General features: G+C 43.1%; 1 protein-coding gene across 1 annotated transcript in view; it reads left to right on the top strand.

Moving 5' to 3' along the window:
- The window catches only part of fat3a (FAT atypical cadherin 3a), a 220,235-nt gene that overhangs the window by 158,596 nt on the left and 41,138 nt on the right, over positions 1 to 20,501 (top strand). Inside the window, 6 exon segments of the mRNA XM_052078759.1 lie at positions 4,112 to 4,387; positions 10,285 to 10,495; positions 10,575 to 13,300; positions 13,398 to 14,769; positions 18,171 to 18,367; positions 18,545 to 18,698. Coding sequence (XP_051934719.1) covers positions 4,112 to 4,387; positions 10,285 to 10,495; positions 10,575 to 13,300; positions 13,398 to 14,769; positions 18,171 to 18,367; positions 18,545 to 18,698 — 4,936 coding nt within the window.

Below are 20,501 nucleotides of genomic sequence, written 5' to 3'. Positions count from 1 at the left end.
GAGTTAATGTTGGTGATTAGTTTAAATGCATTATTATTTATTTATTTTATGTACTTTTATATTTCAGTATTGTATGGTTTGACATTGTCAGTCAAAAAGTATGTATAATAAATTAAGGATTTAATTTTATTTTTGAATTTCAGATGCACTTTAAATCTTTTCTGTTACACTTACTAAAGCTATTCTTTATTGTAAGTTGGTCCATTTTTCTTTTTGAAAGTGCTCTATGAATACAGTTGAGTTGAGTCTTATATGTTAATAAGGATACAGTGTTATGAAAAGGTGTACTTCTAACAATTTTATAGACAAATGCACCTATTTTTAGTCCCCTGTGGGGGTGCAAGATGTTTTCTTCTTCCTGGGGGGCGGGCGTGACAGAAAATAATTGAGAAGCACTTTTATAGAGAAAGAGTGGCAGCGAGTCAGGGGAGAAAATAATTCAATACACAGACCATAGGACAAGAAATTAATCAGCACATAACCACATTTATCAGGTGAAAAGTACATTCATATATAGTTGACGCTGGGTCATGAAACACCTTCGTGTCAAACAGAGTAAAAAGTTGACTAGACATCACACTGATGTTGTTGGAGTTTTTTTTCCATTTCATGTGCAGTTTCCAGTGGATTTTACTGTCAACAATTAACCCTTGAAATTGAATCTATACCATATATTTGTCGCCATTAATCCAGACATCATCTGCACAAGTTATTTTATGTTTTTTTGTTTTGCAGGTTCGTTAATATTGTGCTCCTGAGTTAATGTTGGTGATTAGTTTAAATGCATTATTATTTATTTATTTTATGTACTTTTATATTTCAGTATTGTATGGTTTGATATTGTCAGTCAAAAAGTATTTATAATAAATTAAGGATTTAATTTTATTTTTGAATTTCAGATGCACTTTAAATCTTTTCTGTTACACTTACTAAAGCTATTCTTTATTGTAAGTTGGTCCATTTTTCTTTTTGAAAGTGCTCTATGAATACAGTTGAGTTGAGTCTTATATGTTAATAAGGATACAGTGTTATGCAAAGGTGTACTTCTAACAATTTTATAGACAAATGCACCTATTTTTAGTCCCCTGTGGGGGTGCAAGATGTTTTCTTCTTCCTGGGGGGCGGGCGTGACAGAAAATAATTGAGAAGCACTTTTATAGAGAAAGAGTGGCAGCGAGTCAGGGGAGAAAATAATTCAATACACAGACCATAGGACAAGAAATTAATCAGCACATAACCACATTTATCAGGTGAAAAGTACATTCATATATAGTTGACGCTGGGTCATGAAACACCTTCGTGTCAAACAGAGTAAAAAGTTGACTAGACATCATACTGATGTTGTTGGAGTTTTTTTTCCATTTCATGTGCAGTTTCCAGTGGATTTTACTGTCAACAATTAACCCTTGAAATTGAATCTACACCATATATTTGTATTCTTATGTGGTGTATTGTCTTGACATAACCAAATACAATTAATGTATTTTTATTTAAATTTATTGATAAAATGTTATTAAGCCATGTTCTTAACATGCTTAAATTTGGAGGTAATTGTGTCCAGAATATGCTGCGTTTTCTCACCAGAAACCACAATAGTTGTATCATCTGCAAATAGCACAAATTTCAATATCACTGATATATAATATGAACAATTTTGGTCCCAACATTGACCCCTGAGGAACGCCACTTGCAATGTTCAAACATTCTGCTTTAAATACACCCAAATCCTCAAACTGTTGCTTTTCTTTTAAATAGCTTCTAAGTCAGCTGAAGGGTGTATCCCGAATACCATAAGTCTCCAATTTACTGATCAATAATATATTGTGATTTATGGTATCAAATGCTTTTTGTAAATCAACAAACAGTTCTGCTGTGAGTTTCTATTGAATCAGTAATTTCTGACGCTGCCTTTAATATAATACAAGGTGGAAGTTGGCCTCATTTCACCAGCAATAGTGGGCACGGGAAATAAAATGCACGAGAAGACGTTTGTACAAGTACATCGCACTAACATGAAACCAAATTTTCTCTGTGCCTTAAACGATCTCTTCCAATCTATCAAGAATGTTATTGTTTCTAAAATGCAGTACTCAATTTAAATTTTGACTATTCAGATGTGATTAATCTTATTTAATAAACTCGATTTCTTTATTAAAGTTGAAAAATAAATGATTTAAGGCAAACTCATCGAATTCACCCATTGATATTAGAGACGATGGCACGCATAAATCTCTTATATTTTTATTTCTGCTGCAACTGTGTGTGCCATGACAAGGTTGTTGCAATAAATCATTACAATAACATATATTGATGCTATAATTTAGTTCTAATTATAGTTAGCGAACAATGATTATGTTGTGCAGTTGAACAGTATATAATACAATACAATACATGCTGATTTATAGAGCGCTTTCACATGCATAATTCCAAAATCCTGTGACCTAATATACTGCAATAACTGTAACATGGTAATGTCCTTGACAAAATGAAAAATTGTGGAAATTTCAACAAATTTTTATGGTAGTGAATTTCAATAGGTTAGCAGTTTTTTTATGTGTTCTTTTTAAATTAAAATAAAAATGTGGACATCTTTTCTTGGAATCCCTCTGGTATAAAGGAGTGTAGAGTTCTTATCTTTTTGTCCCCCAAACAGGCTCTCTGTGTTTTGGCTGACTCATGTTGTGCCTTTTCACTCATCATTGGTGACTCATAGACTTTTCCAAGTCATAACACGCAACTATCGCAACAGGCCTGAACAGTTCCTTGACCGTTTTCAGTCACAATAAATTGCATTTGAGAATATATGTATCGATCACAGTTACTGCTAAAGCTTTTTTTTTTTTTCAAATAATTTTAATCGGAACAACCAAATTAGAATGTTATTTGTTTTTCTTTCCCAGGAGACAGATTATATGTTTATATAAATGTTGATACATCTAAAAATGTTTTATATGTAGATGCCATTGCCTGGCAACCAGTTCATGGTGGACCCTCCCTACACTCTACATTTTCAAATTTGCTGCAATTACAATTTTTAAATTTCTGACACAGTGCAGTTTGCAATCCAAATCCAAAGAATTCTTGCCATTAGAAACAAATTTTTAAACTCACTTCACAATGTGAGGAACAACCATTGTGGTCGGCTTGCTAGTATGACCCCTCAGGTCAAGAGTCTGGGTGTCATCCTTGATAGCACCCACTCCTTCACCTCACATATCAACCACAGCACTCGTTCTGCATATTATCATCTTAAAACCATCCACCGGCTCTGCTCTTCTCTCACTCCTCACTCCACTGCTATACTTGTTCACACCCTCGTTACCTCGCGACTCGATTACTGTAATTCCCTCCTGCTCGGTCTCCCTCAAAAAAACCCTCCATAAGCTTCAGCTGGTCCAAAATTCAGCCACCCGCATGATCACGCTCACACCATACATAAACCATATTACACTTGTCCTCCAACATCTCCACTGGCTCCCCATTTTACACCACATTCAATATAAAATCCTGCTCCTCACATTCAAAGCCATCCATAAACTACCCCCTCCATACCTATCTGACCTCATCCATATTCCTACACCTGTCTGCTCTCTTCGTTCCTCCTCCTCTCTCCTCCTCTCTCTCCCCCCTACTCGCCTCGTCACCATGGGAAACAGAGCCTTTAGTCGCTCTGCTCCCCGGCTCTGGAACACACTCCCCGCTGACCTTCGTAATACAGACTCATTAACAGATTTCAAATCCAGCCTCAAAACACATCTGTTTAGACAAGCCTATTCACTCGGACCATAAAGCCATTATTTTTATTTAGTTGTATTTTTTCTTATTTTATTCGATGTTGTTTTTAACATTGTATTCGTGATTTTAACTGCTTGTTGTAAGGTGTCCTTGAGTTCCTAGAAAGGTGCACACAAATAAAATGTATTATTATTATTATTATTATTATTATCACAGGCAAAAATTCTGTCACAAAGCGTTCACGAGAATGTCACTTTCCACAGACATTATAAAAGTAACTTCAAAGCATTCATTGCATATACTTTCAAGAGATGTATTAGTATGGCCACTTAACGGTGATATCTCCTTTTCTCTGACTTTTCTCTCCATGGTCAAGGTTCACATCATTGTAACTGACAACAATGACAACGCTCCCATCTTCTCCCAGCCATTCTATGATGTTACTATTTCTGAGGACACACCTCCTGACACTGAAGTGGTTCAGGTCCTAGCACTGGACAGAGATGAGTATCATCGGCTAAGTTACACCATGCAGAGTGCAATAGACCCAAACAGCATGCGTCTGTTCCGTATCCACCCCACCATGGGCACGATCTACACAACCCAGAGTCTGGACCATGAGGCTTATGCACAGCACTTACTTACTGTGATGGTAAGAGATATTCACATCGGGATTGACTGACCATGGTCGGGTTGTGGTCATGTCTACCTGTTAAATGTGTTATTGTCTGTTAAATGTTTACATTTAACCTAAAAACAGACATTTACAAACAGATAATATATGTTCTACCTTACAAATCCTCCACTTGCTTCACAAGAAGAGCGCTTGAGCATAATCTGTTGTCGTTTGTAAATGTAGTTACAGTACAGTACATCCTATTGATTTAATCTCCACGGTTACATCCGGACAGTATGGAATGCGGGAAATGAAACAGCAGAATATGATGTGGAAATATTTAGTGTAACATGGTGGATTTGTCGGTGACTGAAAGGAAAGGAAAGGAGAGGGGAAAGTAGGAATCAAAGCGCAGGATCCAGGTGGGCAAAAACAGTATCGAAGCAGGTGTGAAAGGGAAGAGCAGGAGGCAGGCTGGGAACAAAATGCAAAACAGGGCTGGGTAAGTATTTCCAAATTTAAACTTAAATATTGAATGTGGCTGGAGACAATAAACTCAATGAAGACGATCTGGAAGCATGGTGGAGTCCAAGACCGGTGTTAGACAGGCAGCTGCTAATTGGTAGAATCACGACCATCTGCTGGCTGGCTCTCACACGCCTGTGTCCATATCTGCAATTATCACACGCACGCACGCACACACACACACACACACACACACACACACGCATACACACACACACACACACACACACACACACACGCATACACACACACACACACACACACACACACACACACACATACACACACACACACAGAGGGGAAAGAGTTGGCACTCAGGATGATGAGAGCGAGAACCTGTTTATGAAATATAAATATTACAAGAAATTGCTGCCGCTTCTCAGAAGCTATGTTTGAATGTTATGTACTTGGAACTTTAAACATTTACTGAGATTTGAATGTTAAAAAAAAAACCTCCGTGAGTCGTCACCTTACCGTGGTGGAGGGGTTTGTGTGTCCCAATGATCCTAGAAGCTAAGTTGTCTGGGGCTTTATGCCCCTGGCAGGGTCACCCATGGCAAACAGGTTCTAGGTGAGGGGCCAGACAAAGCACGGCTCAAAGACCCCTTATGATGAGCAAAATATATGGACCAAGGTTTCCCTTGCCCGGACGCGGGTCACCGGGGCCCCCCTCTGGAGCCAGGCCTGGAGGTGGGGCTCGTTAGCAAGCGCCTGGTGGCCGGGCCTACACCCATGGGGCCCGGCCGGGCACAGCCCGAAGAGGCAACGTGGGTCCCCCTTCCCATGGGCTCACCACCCATGAGAGGGGCCAAAGGGGTCGGGTGCAATGTGAGCTGGGCGGCAGCCAAAGGCGGGGACCCTGGCGGTCCGATCCTCGGCTGCAGAAGCTCGCTCTTGGGACATGGAATGTCACCTCTCTGGCAGGGAAGGAGCCCGAGCTGGTGTTTGAGGCAGAGAATTTCCGACTGGATATAGTCGGACTTGCCCCCACACACAGCCTGGGTTCTGGTACCAGTTCTCTCGAGAGGGGTTGGACTCTCTTCCACTCTGGAGTTGCTCACGGTGAGAGGCGCAGAGCAGGTGTGGGCATACTCATTGCCCCCCGGCTCAGTGCCTGTACATTGGGGTTCACACCGGTAGATGAGAGGGTTGCCTCCCTCCGCCTTCGGGTGGGGGGACGGGTCCTGACTGTTGTTTGTGCATATGCACCAAACAGCAGCTCACCATACCCACCCTTTTTGGAGTCCTTGGAGGGTGTGCTGCAGAGTACTCCTGCTGGGGACTCCCTTGTTCTGCTGGGGGACTTCAATGCTCACGTGGGCAATGACAGTGAGACCTGGAGGGGCGTGATTGGGAGGAACGGCCCCCCCGATCTGAACCCGAGTGGTGTTTTGTTATTGGACTTCTGTGCTCGTCACGGATTGTCCATAACGAACACCTTGTTCAAACATAAGGGTGTCCATATGTGCACTTGGCACCAGGACACCCTAGGTCGCAGTTCGATGATCGACTTTGTTGTTGTATCATCGGATTTGCGGCCGCATGTTCTGGACACTCGGGTGAAGAGAGGGGCGGAGCTGTCAACTGATCACCACCTGGTGGTGAGTAGGCTCCGATGGTGGGGGAAGATGCCGGTCCGTCCTGGCAGACCCAAACGTATAGTGAGGGTTTGTTGGGAGCGTCTGGCGGAATCCCCTGTCAGAAGGAGTTTCAACTCCCACCTCCGACAGAGCTTTTCCCATGTTCCGGGGGAGGCGGGGGACATTGAGCCCGAGTGGACCGTGTTCCGTGCCTCTATTGTTGAGGCGGCCAATCTGAGTTGTGGCCGTAAGGTGGTTGGTGCCTGTCGTGGCGGCAACCCCAGTACTCGCTGGTGGACACCAGCAGTAAGGGATGCCGTCAAGCTGAAGAAGGAGTCCTATCAAGCCTTTATGGCCTGTGGGACCCCAGAGGCAGCTGACGGGTATCGATTGGCCAAGCGGGCCGCGGCTTCGGTGGTCGCCGAGGCAAAAACCCGAGCGTGGGAAGAGTTCGGTGAGGCCATGGAAGCCGACTTCCGGACGGCTTCGAGGAAATTCTGGTCCACCATCCGACGTCTCAGGAGGGGGAAGCAGTGCACCACTAACACTGTGTACAGTGGGGATGGGGCGCTGTTGACTTCGACTCGGGACGTTGTGAACCGGTGGGCAGAGTACTTCGAAGACCTCCTCAACTCCACCAACACGCCTTCCTTGGAGGAAGCAGAGCCCGGGAACTCTGAGGTGGGCTCTCCTATCTCTGTGGTTGAAGTCACCGATGTGGTTAAAAAGCTCCTCGGTGGCAAGGCCCCAGGGGTGGATGAGATCCGCCCGGAGTTCCTCAAGGCTCTGGATGTTGTGGGGCTGTCCTGGTTGACACGCCTCTGCAACATCGCGTGGACAACAGGGAGAGTGCCTCTGGATTGGCAGACCGGGGTGGTAGTCCCTCTTTTTAAAAAGGGGGACCAGAGGGTGTGTTCCAACTACAGAGGGATCACACTCCTCAGCCTCCCCGGTAAGGTCTATTCAGGGGTGCTGGAGAGGAGGGTCCGTCAGGAAGTCGAGCCTCAGATTGAGGAGGAGCAGTGTGGTTTTCGTCCCGGCCGTGGAACAGTGGACCAGCTCTACACCCTTAGCAGGGTCCTTGAGGGTATGTGGGAATTCACCCAACCAGTCTACATGTGTTTTGTGGACTTGGAGAAGGCGTTTGACCGTGTCCCTCGGGGAGTTCTGTGGGGGGTGCTTCGTGGGTATGGGGTACCGACCCCCCTGATACGGGCTGTTCGGTCACTATACCACCGATGTCAGAGTTTGGTTCGCATTGCCGGCAGTAAGTCGGAATCGTTTCCAGTGGAGGTAGGACTCCGCCAAGGCTGCCCTTTGTCGCCGATTCTGTTCATAACCTTTATGGACAGAATTTCTAGGCGCAGCCGAAGCGTTGAGGGGGTCCGTTTTGGGGGCCTCAGTATTTCATCCCTGCTTTTTGCAGATGATGTGGTGCTGTTGGCTCCTTCAAACGGGGCTCTCCAACTCTCACTGGAGCGTTTCGCAGCCGAGTGTGAAGCGGTTGGGATGAAAATCAGCACCTCCAAATCTGAAACCATGGTCCTCAGTCGGAAAAGGGTGGAGTGCCCCCTCCGGGTCGGGGAGGAGATCTTACCCCAAGTGGAGGAGTTCAAGTATCTTGGGGTCTTGTTCACGAGTGGGGGTAGGAGGGAGCGGGAGATCGACAGGCGGATCGGTGCAGCGTCTGCTGTGATGCAGACGTTGTATCGGTCTGTCGTGGTGAAGAAGGAGCTGAGCCAAAAGGCGAAGCTCTCAATTTACCGGTCGATCTACGTCCCAACCCTCACCTATGGTCACGAGCTATGGGTCGTGACCGAAAGAACGAGATCCCGGATACAGGCGGCTGAAATGAGTTTTCTCCGCAGGGTGTCCGGGCTCTCCCTTAGAGATAAGGTGAGAAGCTCAGTCATCCGGGAGGGGCTCAGAGTCGAGCCGCTTCTCCTCCACATCGAGAGGAGCCAGATGAGGTGGCTTGGGCATCTGATTCGGATGCCTCCTGAGCGCCTCCCCGGTGAGGTGTTCTGGTCATGTCCCACCGGGAGGAGACCCAGAGGAAGACCCAGGACACGCTGGAGAGACTATGTCACCCAGCTGGCCTGGGAACGACTCGGGATCCCCCGGGGAGAGCTGGAAGAAGTAGCTAGGGAGAGGGAAGTCTGGGCTTCCCTGCTAAAGCTGTTGCCCCCGCGACCCGGCCCCGGATAAGCGGTAGATGATGGATGGATGGATGGATGGATGGATGAATGTTAAAATATAAAAGGTATACTGTACAGCAGTGGTCACCAACATGTACCCTGTGGGCACCATGGGGCCCTCAAAGACCACATGAGTAGCCTGCCGGCCTGTTCTAAAAATAGCTCTCCAGTGATGGGATATTATTTTCTCGAAATTTGAAAATACAAACCCTGGGAAAGATTCCTGAAAATAATGTGTTGCATCTGATATTTATCTATTTCCAAATATTGAGAAATCATTAACATGGTCAGTGTCTTCACATAGATCAATATCATTAGTTGTTAAGGATAACATCTAAGGCTTATTTTAGCATTTCCTTACTATTTCAGTAGTCTTATCAAAGTGGTAGCTCTGAATCAGTAACCAAGAAGTACCCCTTAATATCAAAAAAATTAGTGACTCTATGGAAAGGAATATCCTTTACCCGGAATAAAAACCTATGCATTAACATTTTGACTATGATATTACGTGTTACCGGAGGTTGCGTAAGCGGAAATTCCACTACCCGTAACCCGGATGGAGGTGTAATGCCGCGGGAGCTTAAATACATGCAACACCCACCCGATGCGACGGAAAAGACTGACGCTGAAACAAGTTTTCACTTCGCGTTTTTCGATCATCAGATTCTAAACGACGACGTGTAAGTGAGTTTTTATTGCCGTGCATTTTACTGTAATTGTGAATGATTTTTTTCTTACTTTATTCACTTACCTCTGGAGCGCGGCACTATCTTAAAAGCAGCGCCCACTCGACCTGACCGAAGAAACGTGTTTGTTTCGCCGTTTTCATTCATCAGATTCGAAATGAAGACGTCTAAACAACTTTTTATTGGCATGCGTTTTACTGTAATTGCGAAAGATTTTTCCTTTATTCACTTACGTCGTGTAGATCATCGCATGAAGAACTGTTAACGACTGGAGCGGAGCGAGTGAAATACATCCGTTTGAGCGAGGCTGGACACAAAGCTAAAAAGATCCAGCACTCACTTGGAGTCGGAAAGATGCAAATTTATGAAACTTTAAGAAACAAGGCATCGATTCAACTCCTAATGACAAGCCACCATCCAGCAAGGAAGCAATGGAAATGGCAACAAAAATCCTTCAGTATGGACAAGAATTACCAGACATCAGTGATCAACGGGACAGTTGCTTGCAACTAGCAAGAAAACTGTATGGCACGCAGGCAAACATTGTCATAAACCAAAGAATGCATCCAACAAAACAATCCAAACTACATATTTTTTTCCCAAAACATCAAAAATAAACATTAAAATACTGTATGTATTTTCCTGTTGTGTTTTTTGGGGGATACACCTGAATTGCAGTTTTTGTGATATAAACTGTATTTGGACAGTATATTTTTGTATTTTATTAATTGTGTTGTTACACGTGCATTTTGTCAACATACTTGCAGGTTCATAAAGGACATGTACCATGCTCATTTCCCAAATGAGGAATTTCTGTTATCAGGACAAATTGGACAGCGCAAACACGAGTCCGTACTAAAGAATATTCACTGTATATTAAAACCACTCCTCCAAGATGTAGCTCCGTTAGAGATACTAACATTTGACAATGTGTCCCCCCACAGGTTAAAGACCAGGAATTCCCTTACCGGAAGAACCTGGCTCGTGTGCTGGTCGAGGTGGAAGATATAAATGACCATGTACCGATATTTACCAGTGCACTGTATGAGGGTTCAGTCTATGAGTCAGCAGCCGTGGGATCAGCTGTTGTCCAGGTGACTGCCTTGGACAAAGACAAAGGAAAGAATGGAGAGCTTCACTACTCCATTGATTCAGGTTGATGCAACGAAAGATTTTTTAAAAATGATTAGAAATTATTATTTTTCAATGAACCTTTTTTGTTCTTTTCTCACAGGGAACATAGGAAATTCATTTCAAATAGAATCAGTTTTGGGAATCATCACAGTTGCCCATGACCTCGACTTGTCCAGTATCGGTCACTACATACTCACTATCAGAGTCACGGACAATGGCTCCCCCTCTCTGTCCACAACCACGATTGTGCGTATTGCTGTCACGCTCTCGAACAATGCGAGTCCAAAGTTCCCTCAACCTGAGTACCAAGCTGACATCACAGAAAATGCCGTGATTGGCACCTCTGTCACCACAGTCAGTGCAGTCAGTCAGTCCACGCTCACTTATGACATCAAACAAGGCAACTCTGATCGAATTTTTCAGATAAACCAATATAGTGGAGTAATTACAACTAAAAAGACTCTGGACTATGAGACGAGAGCATCTTTTACTCTCACAGTACAAGCTACCAACATGGCTGGCTTGGCCTCCAATGCAACTCTTTTGATACATGTTTTGGATGAAAATGATAACCCACCAGTGTTCAAGCAACTTCACTATCATGGCAGCATCAGCGAAGCTGCACCAGTCAACAGCCTAGTTTTAAACACAGAAGATTCCCCTTTAGTTATCAGGGCCACTGATGCTGATCACAACCAAAATGCTCTGCTCATATATCAGATTGTGGAAGACACAGCAAAAATGATTTTCACAGTAGACTCAGGTACTGGGTCCATCAGGACCATTGCAAATCTTGACCATGAGACGTCTTCTATCTTCCACTTCCATGTTCAAGTCAGGGATAACGGTAGACCGCAGTTGACAGCAGACAGCCCAACTGAGGTCACTGTGCAAGTCGTCGACACAAATGACTCACCACCTTGTTTCACTCAGAGTAACTATGAAACGGTCGTGCTTCTCCCCACCTATGTGGGAGTGGAGGCACTGCAAGTTTCAGCCATAGACCCAGACAAACATGCTACAGGACTCACCTACTCTTTCACAGATGGAACACTGGGACATTTTTCCATCAAACCTTCCAATGGTATCATAGTTGTTAAAAACAACAGTTTTTCAAGAGAACGTTTCCGCTTCAGTGTCAAAGTCTCAGATGGGAAATTTTCCACCACAGCTATGGTAACCATTCTTGTGCGAGAAGCCCTGGATTCTGGTCTAAGCTTCACAAATAATCTCTACAATTCCTCGATTCAAGAGAATGTATCTAACATCACCAAGGTGGCTGTCGTCAATGCTGTTGGAAACCGTCTCAATGAACCACTGAAGTACTCATTGTTGAACCCTGGTAAACGCTTTAAAATCAGTCCAACTTCAGGGGTAATCCAAACCACAGGTTTACCTTTTGACCGCGAAGAACAAGAATTCTATGAACTGGTTGTTGAAGCAAGAAGAGAACACGACCGTATGCATGCAGCCAGAGTTATGGTGAAGGTCCAGGTGGAAGACATCAACGACAATGCCCCCATATTTGTTGGACTTCCTTATTATGCAGCTGTTCAAGTAGAAGCTGAGCCAGGATCGCACATTTTCAAAGTAATGGCAGTCGATGGGGACAAAGGAATTAATGGTGTAGTGTCTTATTACCTCAAAGATGACCACGGTCATTTTGAAATCAATCGACAAACAGGCAATCTTAATCTCAAGAGGGCCTTTGAGTCTGACCTGTCTAATATGGAATACCTGATGGTGATATATGCCAGAGATGGTGGTTATCCACCACTATCATCTACAATTGAATTTCCTATTACAGTTGTCAACAAAGCCATGCCTGTTTTTGACAAATCTTTTTATTTGGTGTCTGTCAATGAGGATGTGGCTGTGCACACACCTGTCCTTGGTATTAATGCAACAAGTCCTGAAGGGCAGAGTATCTTTTATACCATTGTTGATGGAGATCCATCCCTTCAATTTGACATTGGTTTTGACACTGGAGTCATCAGTGTCATCCATCCCTTGGACTATGAGATAGCAGCCTATTATCATCTGACCATCAGAGCTACGGACTATTTAACTGGGGCCCGTTCTGAGGTCGACATTAATGTGGCCATTCAGGATGTTAATGACAACGTCCCCATCTTCCAGAAAATGTCCTACTCTGTAGTTTTATCAGAAACAGCTGTGATTGGGACACCGGCTCTTCAAGTAATAGCTACCGACAAAGACTCTGAAAAGAATAATATTGTTCTTTACCAGATCTTATCAGATTCACACAATAACACAGACTATTTTCACATCGACAGCAGCAGTGGACTCATTCTGACTGCCCGCATGCTGGACTACGAACAAGTCCAAAAGTATGACTTTGTCGTGAGAGCCACTGATAATGGCTTTCCACCTTTAAGTAGTGACATATCTGTCACAGTAGTTGTGAATGACACGAATGACAATCCTCCAGTTTTCAACCAGCTTCTTTATGAAGCCTATGTGAATGAGCTGGTACCAAAGGGTCAATTTGTCACCTGTGTCCAAGCCTCAGATGCAGACAATTCTGATATTGACAACCTGGAGTACAGTATTTTGTCTGGAAATGAAAAGGTGAACTTTGTGATGGAAAAAAAGACCGGAATTATCACTTTGTCTAGCCATACTAAAGAAAGGATGGAACCTGTTTATAGCCTTAATGTTTCAGTGTCAGATGGGGTCTTCACCACCACTGCACAAGTTCATATTCAAGTGTCGAGAGCCAACTTGTATAGCCCGATGTTTGGACAGAATGTATATGAGGCAGAGCTGAGAGAAAATGCTGCAGCGGGGACCAAAGTTATACAGGTAAGAATACATGCAGTAATTAGTGATTTGTTTTGCTTATTGTATTGTAATTGAAAAAAAAGCTTTGCATATTTATTGTATTCTTTCTTTTTTAAAGGTCAAGGCAGTAGATGCAGACCCCGGTGTTTTTGGTCATGTTGATTATTCCTTTGTCAATGATGTTGGCAAGAACCAGTTCAGCATTGATGCAAGTGGGCAAATCACCACAGTGGAAAAGCTTGATCGTGAGGACCCTGCGAATAAAGACATAGTATTGACTGTGCTCGCCCAAGACTCAGGTGGACGTGTTTCTTATTGTACAGTACAAGTTACACTTTTGGATGACAACGATAATGCACCTCATTTCAGTGCCACCGAATACAGAGTTTCCGTCAAATCTGATGTTGCGAGTGGATTTTTAGTGACACAGATTCAGGCCAGTGATCCTGATGATGGTACCAATGCCAGGGTGGAATATTCGCTCTACAGTGAGGCACACATCCCTGTGGCAGACATTTTGGAGATTGATCCTGAAAATGGATGGATGGTGACAAAAGGAAGCTTCAGCCATTTGAGAAACTCTGTGTTATCTTTTTTTGTAAAAGCTGTGGATGGTGGAAATCCAGTGCGCCACTCTCTCGTGTCAGCCTACATTCATGTTCTTTCTCCAGATTCCATCATTCCCTCATTTAGTCATCATCCATATTTATTTCGCATACCAGAGGACACGCTCATAGGCTATGCTATTGGTATGGTTCACCTTAACAGTCCTCCTGGATATGACACGCTCACCGCTGCCTTTTCCCTGGTTAATGGAGAGAATGGAGAAAACAACAAAGATGAGGTGTTCGTGATAGATAAAGACACAGGCGTTATAAAGATTGATAAGCTCTTGGACCATGAGTATATCAAAGAATACCACTTCAAAGTTACTGCCACAGTGGAACAGGCCAAGCTGGATTCTGTAACTTCTGTTGATGTTCATGTGAAAGTACTAGACCTAAATGACAATGGACCATTTTTTGAGGCCGCCTCCTACGAAGCCACCGTTTTGGAAGGAATGCCAGTCGGGACAAGAGTTATCCAAGTGCAAGCACACGATCCAGACTCAGCTGCCAATGGACAAGTAACATACCGTCTTGGGGCCTTCACCACTTCAGAGGTTGATTCCAATACATTAAGTGGGATGTTCAGTATTGACTCAAACTCAGGCTGGATTTCCTCCCGCAAGAACCTGAACCACGAGTCCAACCCATCATACACATTCACAGTGATTGCTTCAGATCTCGGGGAAGCATTACCTCTTTCCAGCACGACCACTGTTACGGTGGCAGTATCAGACATTAATGACAACCCACCCATTTTCCTGGAGCAACGGTATGTCGGTACAGTTAATGAGAGTGACCCACCAGGAGAAGTGGTAGCTGTGCTGAACACAAAAGATAATGACAGTTCTGCCATTAACCGACAAGTCAGCTTTCACATTACTGGTAAGAACATTTTTTAAATAGTTGTACTGTATTTGAAATAATGTTGACCTGATGTTCACAGTTGTGTTCTGGCTTCCTAGAATATGCAAAAGAATAAGAGTTGCCCAAGTCCTGTCCTCGAGAGCCCCTCGCCAGTCGTTATTAGATGTATCCATCCTCTAAGACGCCTGATTCAAATGATCAAGTTTGCTGATAGCTTTGCAGGAACTTGGTAACAATCGTGATAAGCGGCTCTCGAGGACCGGACTTGGGCAGTCCTGTGGTAAATAAATACCATGGCATTGTTTTATGTGGAAAGATTTTGACAGACAAATATTTGCTGCAAAATTATTAAATGACTGATACAATTAGTCTAAAATTCTAAAGGTCAAACAAATAAAAAAACAGATTATTTGTTTACAAACACAATGGCAAAAATATATATATATATATATATTTATTTATTTATATATGTGTGTGTGTGTGTGTGTGTGTGTGTGTGTGTGTGTGTGTGTGTGTGTGTGTGTATATATATATATATATATATATATATATATATATATATATATATATATATACCGGTATATATATGTATATATATATATATATATATATATCTCCCGTGAGCATTTTTTTCTGTAGTGATTGCATACATTGTATAATTTTGAGGTTACCCACACATTCATTAAGGGCTAAATTAATGAGTCCTATGTCATAAGGAAACAGAGAACAAAAGAAAAAAGGAAATTGATGAAAGTGGGATTAGTTCCGTCCTTGATTAAATAGAATGCATTAAGATTACTTAATTCATTGACAAATATGACGGTAATGAAGTTGGAACTTCCCATGAGAGTGAGGGAGGCACCACCAAGAGATGGGAGATAAAAGATCTAATGAATAACTTTGATGGAGGAAATTCCTTCTCGTAATTGCATTGCAACGAGGGTAAACTAGACAGGCACCCTGATTTGGGTCCTTACACTTGACAGTTGAGAACGAAAATTTTATGTCGTTCTCAACACAACGTAATTTTCCGCACTAAAAGACGCACTGGATTATGAGGCGCACCTTCAATGAATGGCTATTTTGTTTAAAAAAAAAAAAAAAAAAAACATACATTGGACGCTTCACATTATAAGATGCAATCTACAATGCCTCCACTAGATGGTGCTCCGCTTCTTCCATTCAACTCGAGATGCGTACGTTCAACTTGAGAGGCGTTCATGACCGCCTCTGAAAAACGTAAATTAACTATTACTGTACTTAAATGAAACTACGAAAATTGAAAATAATGCATCAAAACAAAATCAAGCAAGGAAGTCAAAAAATAAATTCTATATCCCCCCTACAAAATTTATTTTGTGATTTCCTCGCTTGATTTTCTTCGTGGTGTCATTAAAGTAATAGTTAATTTACGTTTTTCGGAGGCGGCCATGAACGCCTCTGAAGTGGAATGGAAGAAGGCACGGAGACGGACAAAGACCTACAGTACCTGGATTTGTTGAGACTGTGAAAACCATTAATAAACTCTGCGTTTTAAAAAATAAATAAATAAAACCACAGCTCTCCTTTTTTCAATAAATACAGGTGAGTCTTTGTCCGTCTCCGTTCCACTCGAGAGGCGTTCATGACCACCACCAAAAAACGCATTGGCATTTCCTTGATCATAGCGCCACGACTACTACGATCACATGTCAGTAGTAGTTATTTATTCCGTTGGTGTGTATTCACAAATGATGAAATCACAATATAAATTCTGTAGGGGTGGCTATAGAATTTATTTTGTAATATCCTCGCTTGCTTTTCAGCACCCCCGCAACCTTAGTGAGGATTAAGCGGTTAGGAAATTGATGGATGGATTTTCAATTTTCGTAGTTTCATTGAAGTAATCATGAGTTTACGTTTTTCGGATGCATTGCATGGTTTGATGAAGAGTGGCGCATGTAGGGGTGGTTCCAGTACAATTTTCTGTGCCCTTGTCTTGGTTCTTCAAGAGTGGATAGTGCGATACCAACGATTTGTTTTACCTGTATTCTTAACTGTGTGATGCAGTCGAATTTTGGACCTTTTTGTGGCGGCCCCAAACCATCCTCTGATGGAGAAACACAGGACTGATTCGATGACTGCTGTGGAGAACCACCTCAACAGCTCGTTTGGCAAAAATGAACAAAACAAAGACAATACTAGGGAGCGCATCACTGAGGCAGTCACTCATGTTGCGTTGTCTTAACCAGATGGATTTTATTTTTAATCATAAAATTGGCGTCGTTCACAGGATTTTCAGCTGATAAGACATCAATTGGAAAATATATTTATAATCTAAATGCAAATATGTTGCCAAGTAGAACGCGGGTTGCTTAGTTTTATTTCACAATGCTATGTTTTGGCCTTTTTTTTTAATTTTTTTTTTTTTTAGTCACGATGCAGTTTGTGTGACACGCATGCACCTACAGACATACTAGTGTGACAGGCATGCACCTACAGACATACCTGTATCTCCTCCGCTGCGCCAAGTTCTCCAGCAGGCAGAGAGAGAGCGATGGGTTTGCCTTTGTAGGCTGTATGGCAAGCCGACATATGCTCCTCAATAAGTCTCGCCTTGTCTGATTTTTAAGAACCTTCCTTGTGAAACGGCATCGTCAAAGAGTTAAGAGAGCTAAGAGTGCAAGATTGCTATTTAAAAGCAAAAAATATATATGTTTAAAAAACATATTCACATTTGTCATATAGCCTTGACATAAGTGTAAGTGAACCAACAATATTTGTGGAAATGACTTTCGCACTTTTTTCATTCATTGCATTTAGAAATTCACTCTGACTCTCACTCTATTCTGAGAATGTGAGTGCTCTGAGAGGCAGATTGGCTCCTTTTTCTTTGCTTCTTTTCTTTAAATTTTGATTGGTCAAATTCCCCATTGATTGTGTAGATAATCCAACGCACACTGGGCGCGCCCAGATTGTGGCACGCTTCAGCGTGCCACAATAACTGAACAGCACTTTACAACACTGTGAGTTTCCAAACAGAGTGTAGCTAAATGCACTTGATATGTCAATACTGAGGAATCAATACACTCATAATCATGACCCAGTGAAAAATCACGGTAAAAGGTAGTTCTTCATATTGTTATGAAAAACATGTTAATATTTAATACCTATTTGTTAATTTGACTCTAGTAATAGAAAACCTACTGGGAATGCAATAGAGGCTCCGCTAGAATGAAGTACAAAGTGGTTGAAATAAATAAATACGCCACTGCGGTCTGCATTTTCTACACGTTTCAAATCCCAAATTAAATAAATAAATAAACAAGCACATTTCAAATAAATGCCCGTATCGTCTGATAAGTTGTAATCATCAAAGAACATATTGTGTCAACTACTGAGACAGGAAATGGATTTCTCTGTGTTTTTCTGTTTTACAGGTGGGAACTATCGTGGCGTGTTTGCGCTCGGTCTCGTTCAGGGTGAATGGAAAATGTACGTGAAAGGGCTGCTGGACAGGGAGGAACGTAACCTCTACATTATTAATGTCACTGCAAGCGATGGACTGTTTGTTTCCCAAGCAACCGTGGAGGTCACAGTGCTGGACGCCAATGATAACAAACCCATCTGTGACCAGGTGACTATTAAGCTTGCTGCTGGCCACTGTCTTTGTTTTTGGGATGCTCTGTATTTGGATGTTTCAGAGGACTATAAATTATTTCAGAGTGAATGTAGCAAGCTGGTGTCAAAGCTTCATGAATTATTTAATCCGAGGGATGTGTCTTTGAGTGTGTTTGGGAATGTATGTCCACAGGCACTCTATACTGCATCGGTCACAGAGAATATCCCCATGAATAGTGTGGTGCTAAGGGTCGGTGCGACCGATAAAGACGTGGGCATCAGTGCTTGGATCCAGTACTCCTTGCATGGCCTCGGATCCCATGACTTCAGTATCGACCCAGACACCGGTATGAATGCAACTTAGATATTGGGCTCTATTTTTGTGCACAGTGCAAGTCTCGTGTAAGGCGTGTTCTAAATCTTCACGGTGGCAGGTTACACCCTGTTTTGGTATTTTCACACACATTTAAAAAGGGGCGTTTTCCAATAAAAGCGGCTCCTCTCAATCCTATAAAATCTTTGCGTGACATGGTAGAAGACGAAAGTAATTTGCTCAAGTCCATGCAGGAGGTCGGAGCGTGTAAAATATGTTCAAAAGGGGCTGCATGCAGGTCTTCGCGGCTTTACTGTATTACACAATACTTAAGTCACCATTTTTTAAAATCTTGCACTCCACAAACACTCTATCCATCCATTCATCAATTTTATACCGCTTATCTGGGTTTGGGTCATGGGGACAACAGCTTTCGCAGGAAAGCCCAGACTTCCCTCTGTCCAGCGACTTCTTCCAGCTCTTTTCTTCGGTAACCTGAGGGGTTCCCAGGCCAGCTGGGAGACATAGACTCTCCAGCATGTCCTGGGTTGTTCCCGGGGCCTCGTACCGGCGTGACAACTCACGAAGGAGGTGTCCAGAAGACATCCTAATCAGATGCCCAAGCCACGTCATCTTGATGTGGAGGAGAAGTGGCTTGACTATTAGCCCCTCCCGGATGACCAAGCTTCTCACCTTATCTCTGAGGAAGAGCCTGGACACCCAAAGAGGAAACTCATTTCGGCTGCTTATATCCTGGACCTCGTTCTTTCGGTCAAAGCTCATGACCATAGATGAGGGTAGGAACGTAGAAAACTGTTAAATCAAGAGTTTTGCCTTTTGGCTCAGATCCTTCTTCACCATGACAGACCGATACAAATTCTACATCACAGCAGACACTGCACCGATCCGCCTGTCGATCTCTTGCTTGTATTGCCGTCACTTGTGAACAAGACCCCAAGATACTTAAACTCCTCCACTTGGGGCAAGATCTCCTCCCCGACCTGGAGAGGGTGCTCCACCCTTTTTCGACTGAGGACCACTTTTTCAGATTTGGAGGTGCTGATTTTTATCCCAACCGCATCACATTCGGCTTGGAAACGCTCCAGTGAGAGTTGGAGAGCCCTGCTTGAAGGAGCCAACAGTACCACATCATCTGCAAAATGCAGAGATGCAACACTGAGGCCACCTCAACAACAACTTGAGAGATACACACACTCCAAGTATTACAAATAATAATAAATAAATAAAATGTTAATCAAAATTCAACATCCATCCATCCATTTTCTGAACCGCTTGATCCTCACTAGGGTCACGGGGGGTGCTGGAGCCTATCCCAGCCATCTTCGGGCAGTAGGCGGGGGACACCCTGAATCAGTTGCCAGCCAATCGCAGGGCACACAGAGACGAACAACCCTCCACGCCCACACTCACACCTAGGGACAATTTAGAGCGTCCAATCAGCCTGCCATGCATGTTTTTGGAATGTGGGAGGAAACCGGAGCACCCGGAGAAAACTCACGCAGGCCCGGGGAGAACATGCAAACTCCACATAGGGAGGCCGTAGCTGGAATTGAACCCGGTACCTCTGCACTGTGCAGCCGACGTGCTAACAGCGATGGCTGTTCTATAAATACTGTTGACTTGATTTGACTTGACTTAACCACTGGACTACCAGGCCGCCCCAAAATTCAACATGTTTGTAAAAAATAAAAACCAACAAACTTGCTCTAACAAGTAAATAAAACTAACGGAATTTAAAAAACGAAATCGAAACTATAATTAAAAATTTCAAATTATTAAAACCCTGATGAAAACACACATTTCTTGAAATGATTTT

The sequence above is a fragment of the Hippocampus zosterae genome, chromosome 10 (assembly GCF_025434085.1).
Source record: "Hippocampus zosterae strain Florida chromosome 10, ASM2543408v3, whole genome shotgun sequence".
NCBI classification, from domain to species: domain Eukaryota; kingdom Metazoa; phylum Chordata; class Actinopteri; order Syngnathiformes; family Syngnathidae; genus Hippocampus; species Hippocampus zosterae.
The sequence above is the reverse complement of the archived record's forward strand: the minus strand, read 5'-3'. Positions and strand labels throughout refer to the sequence as shown.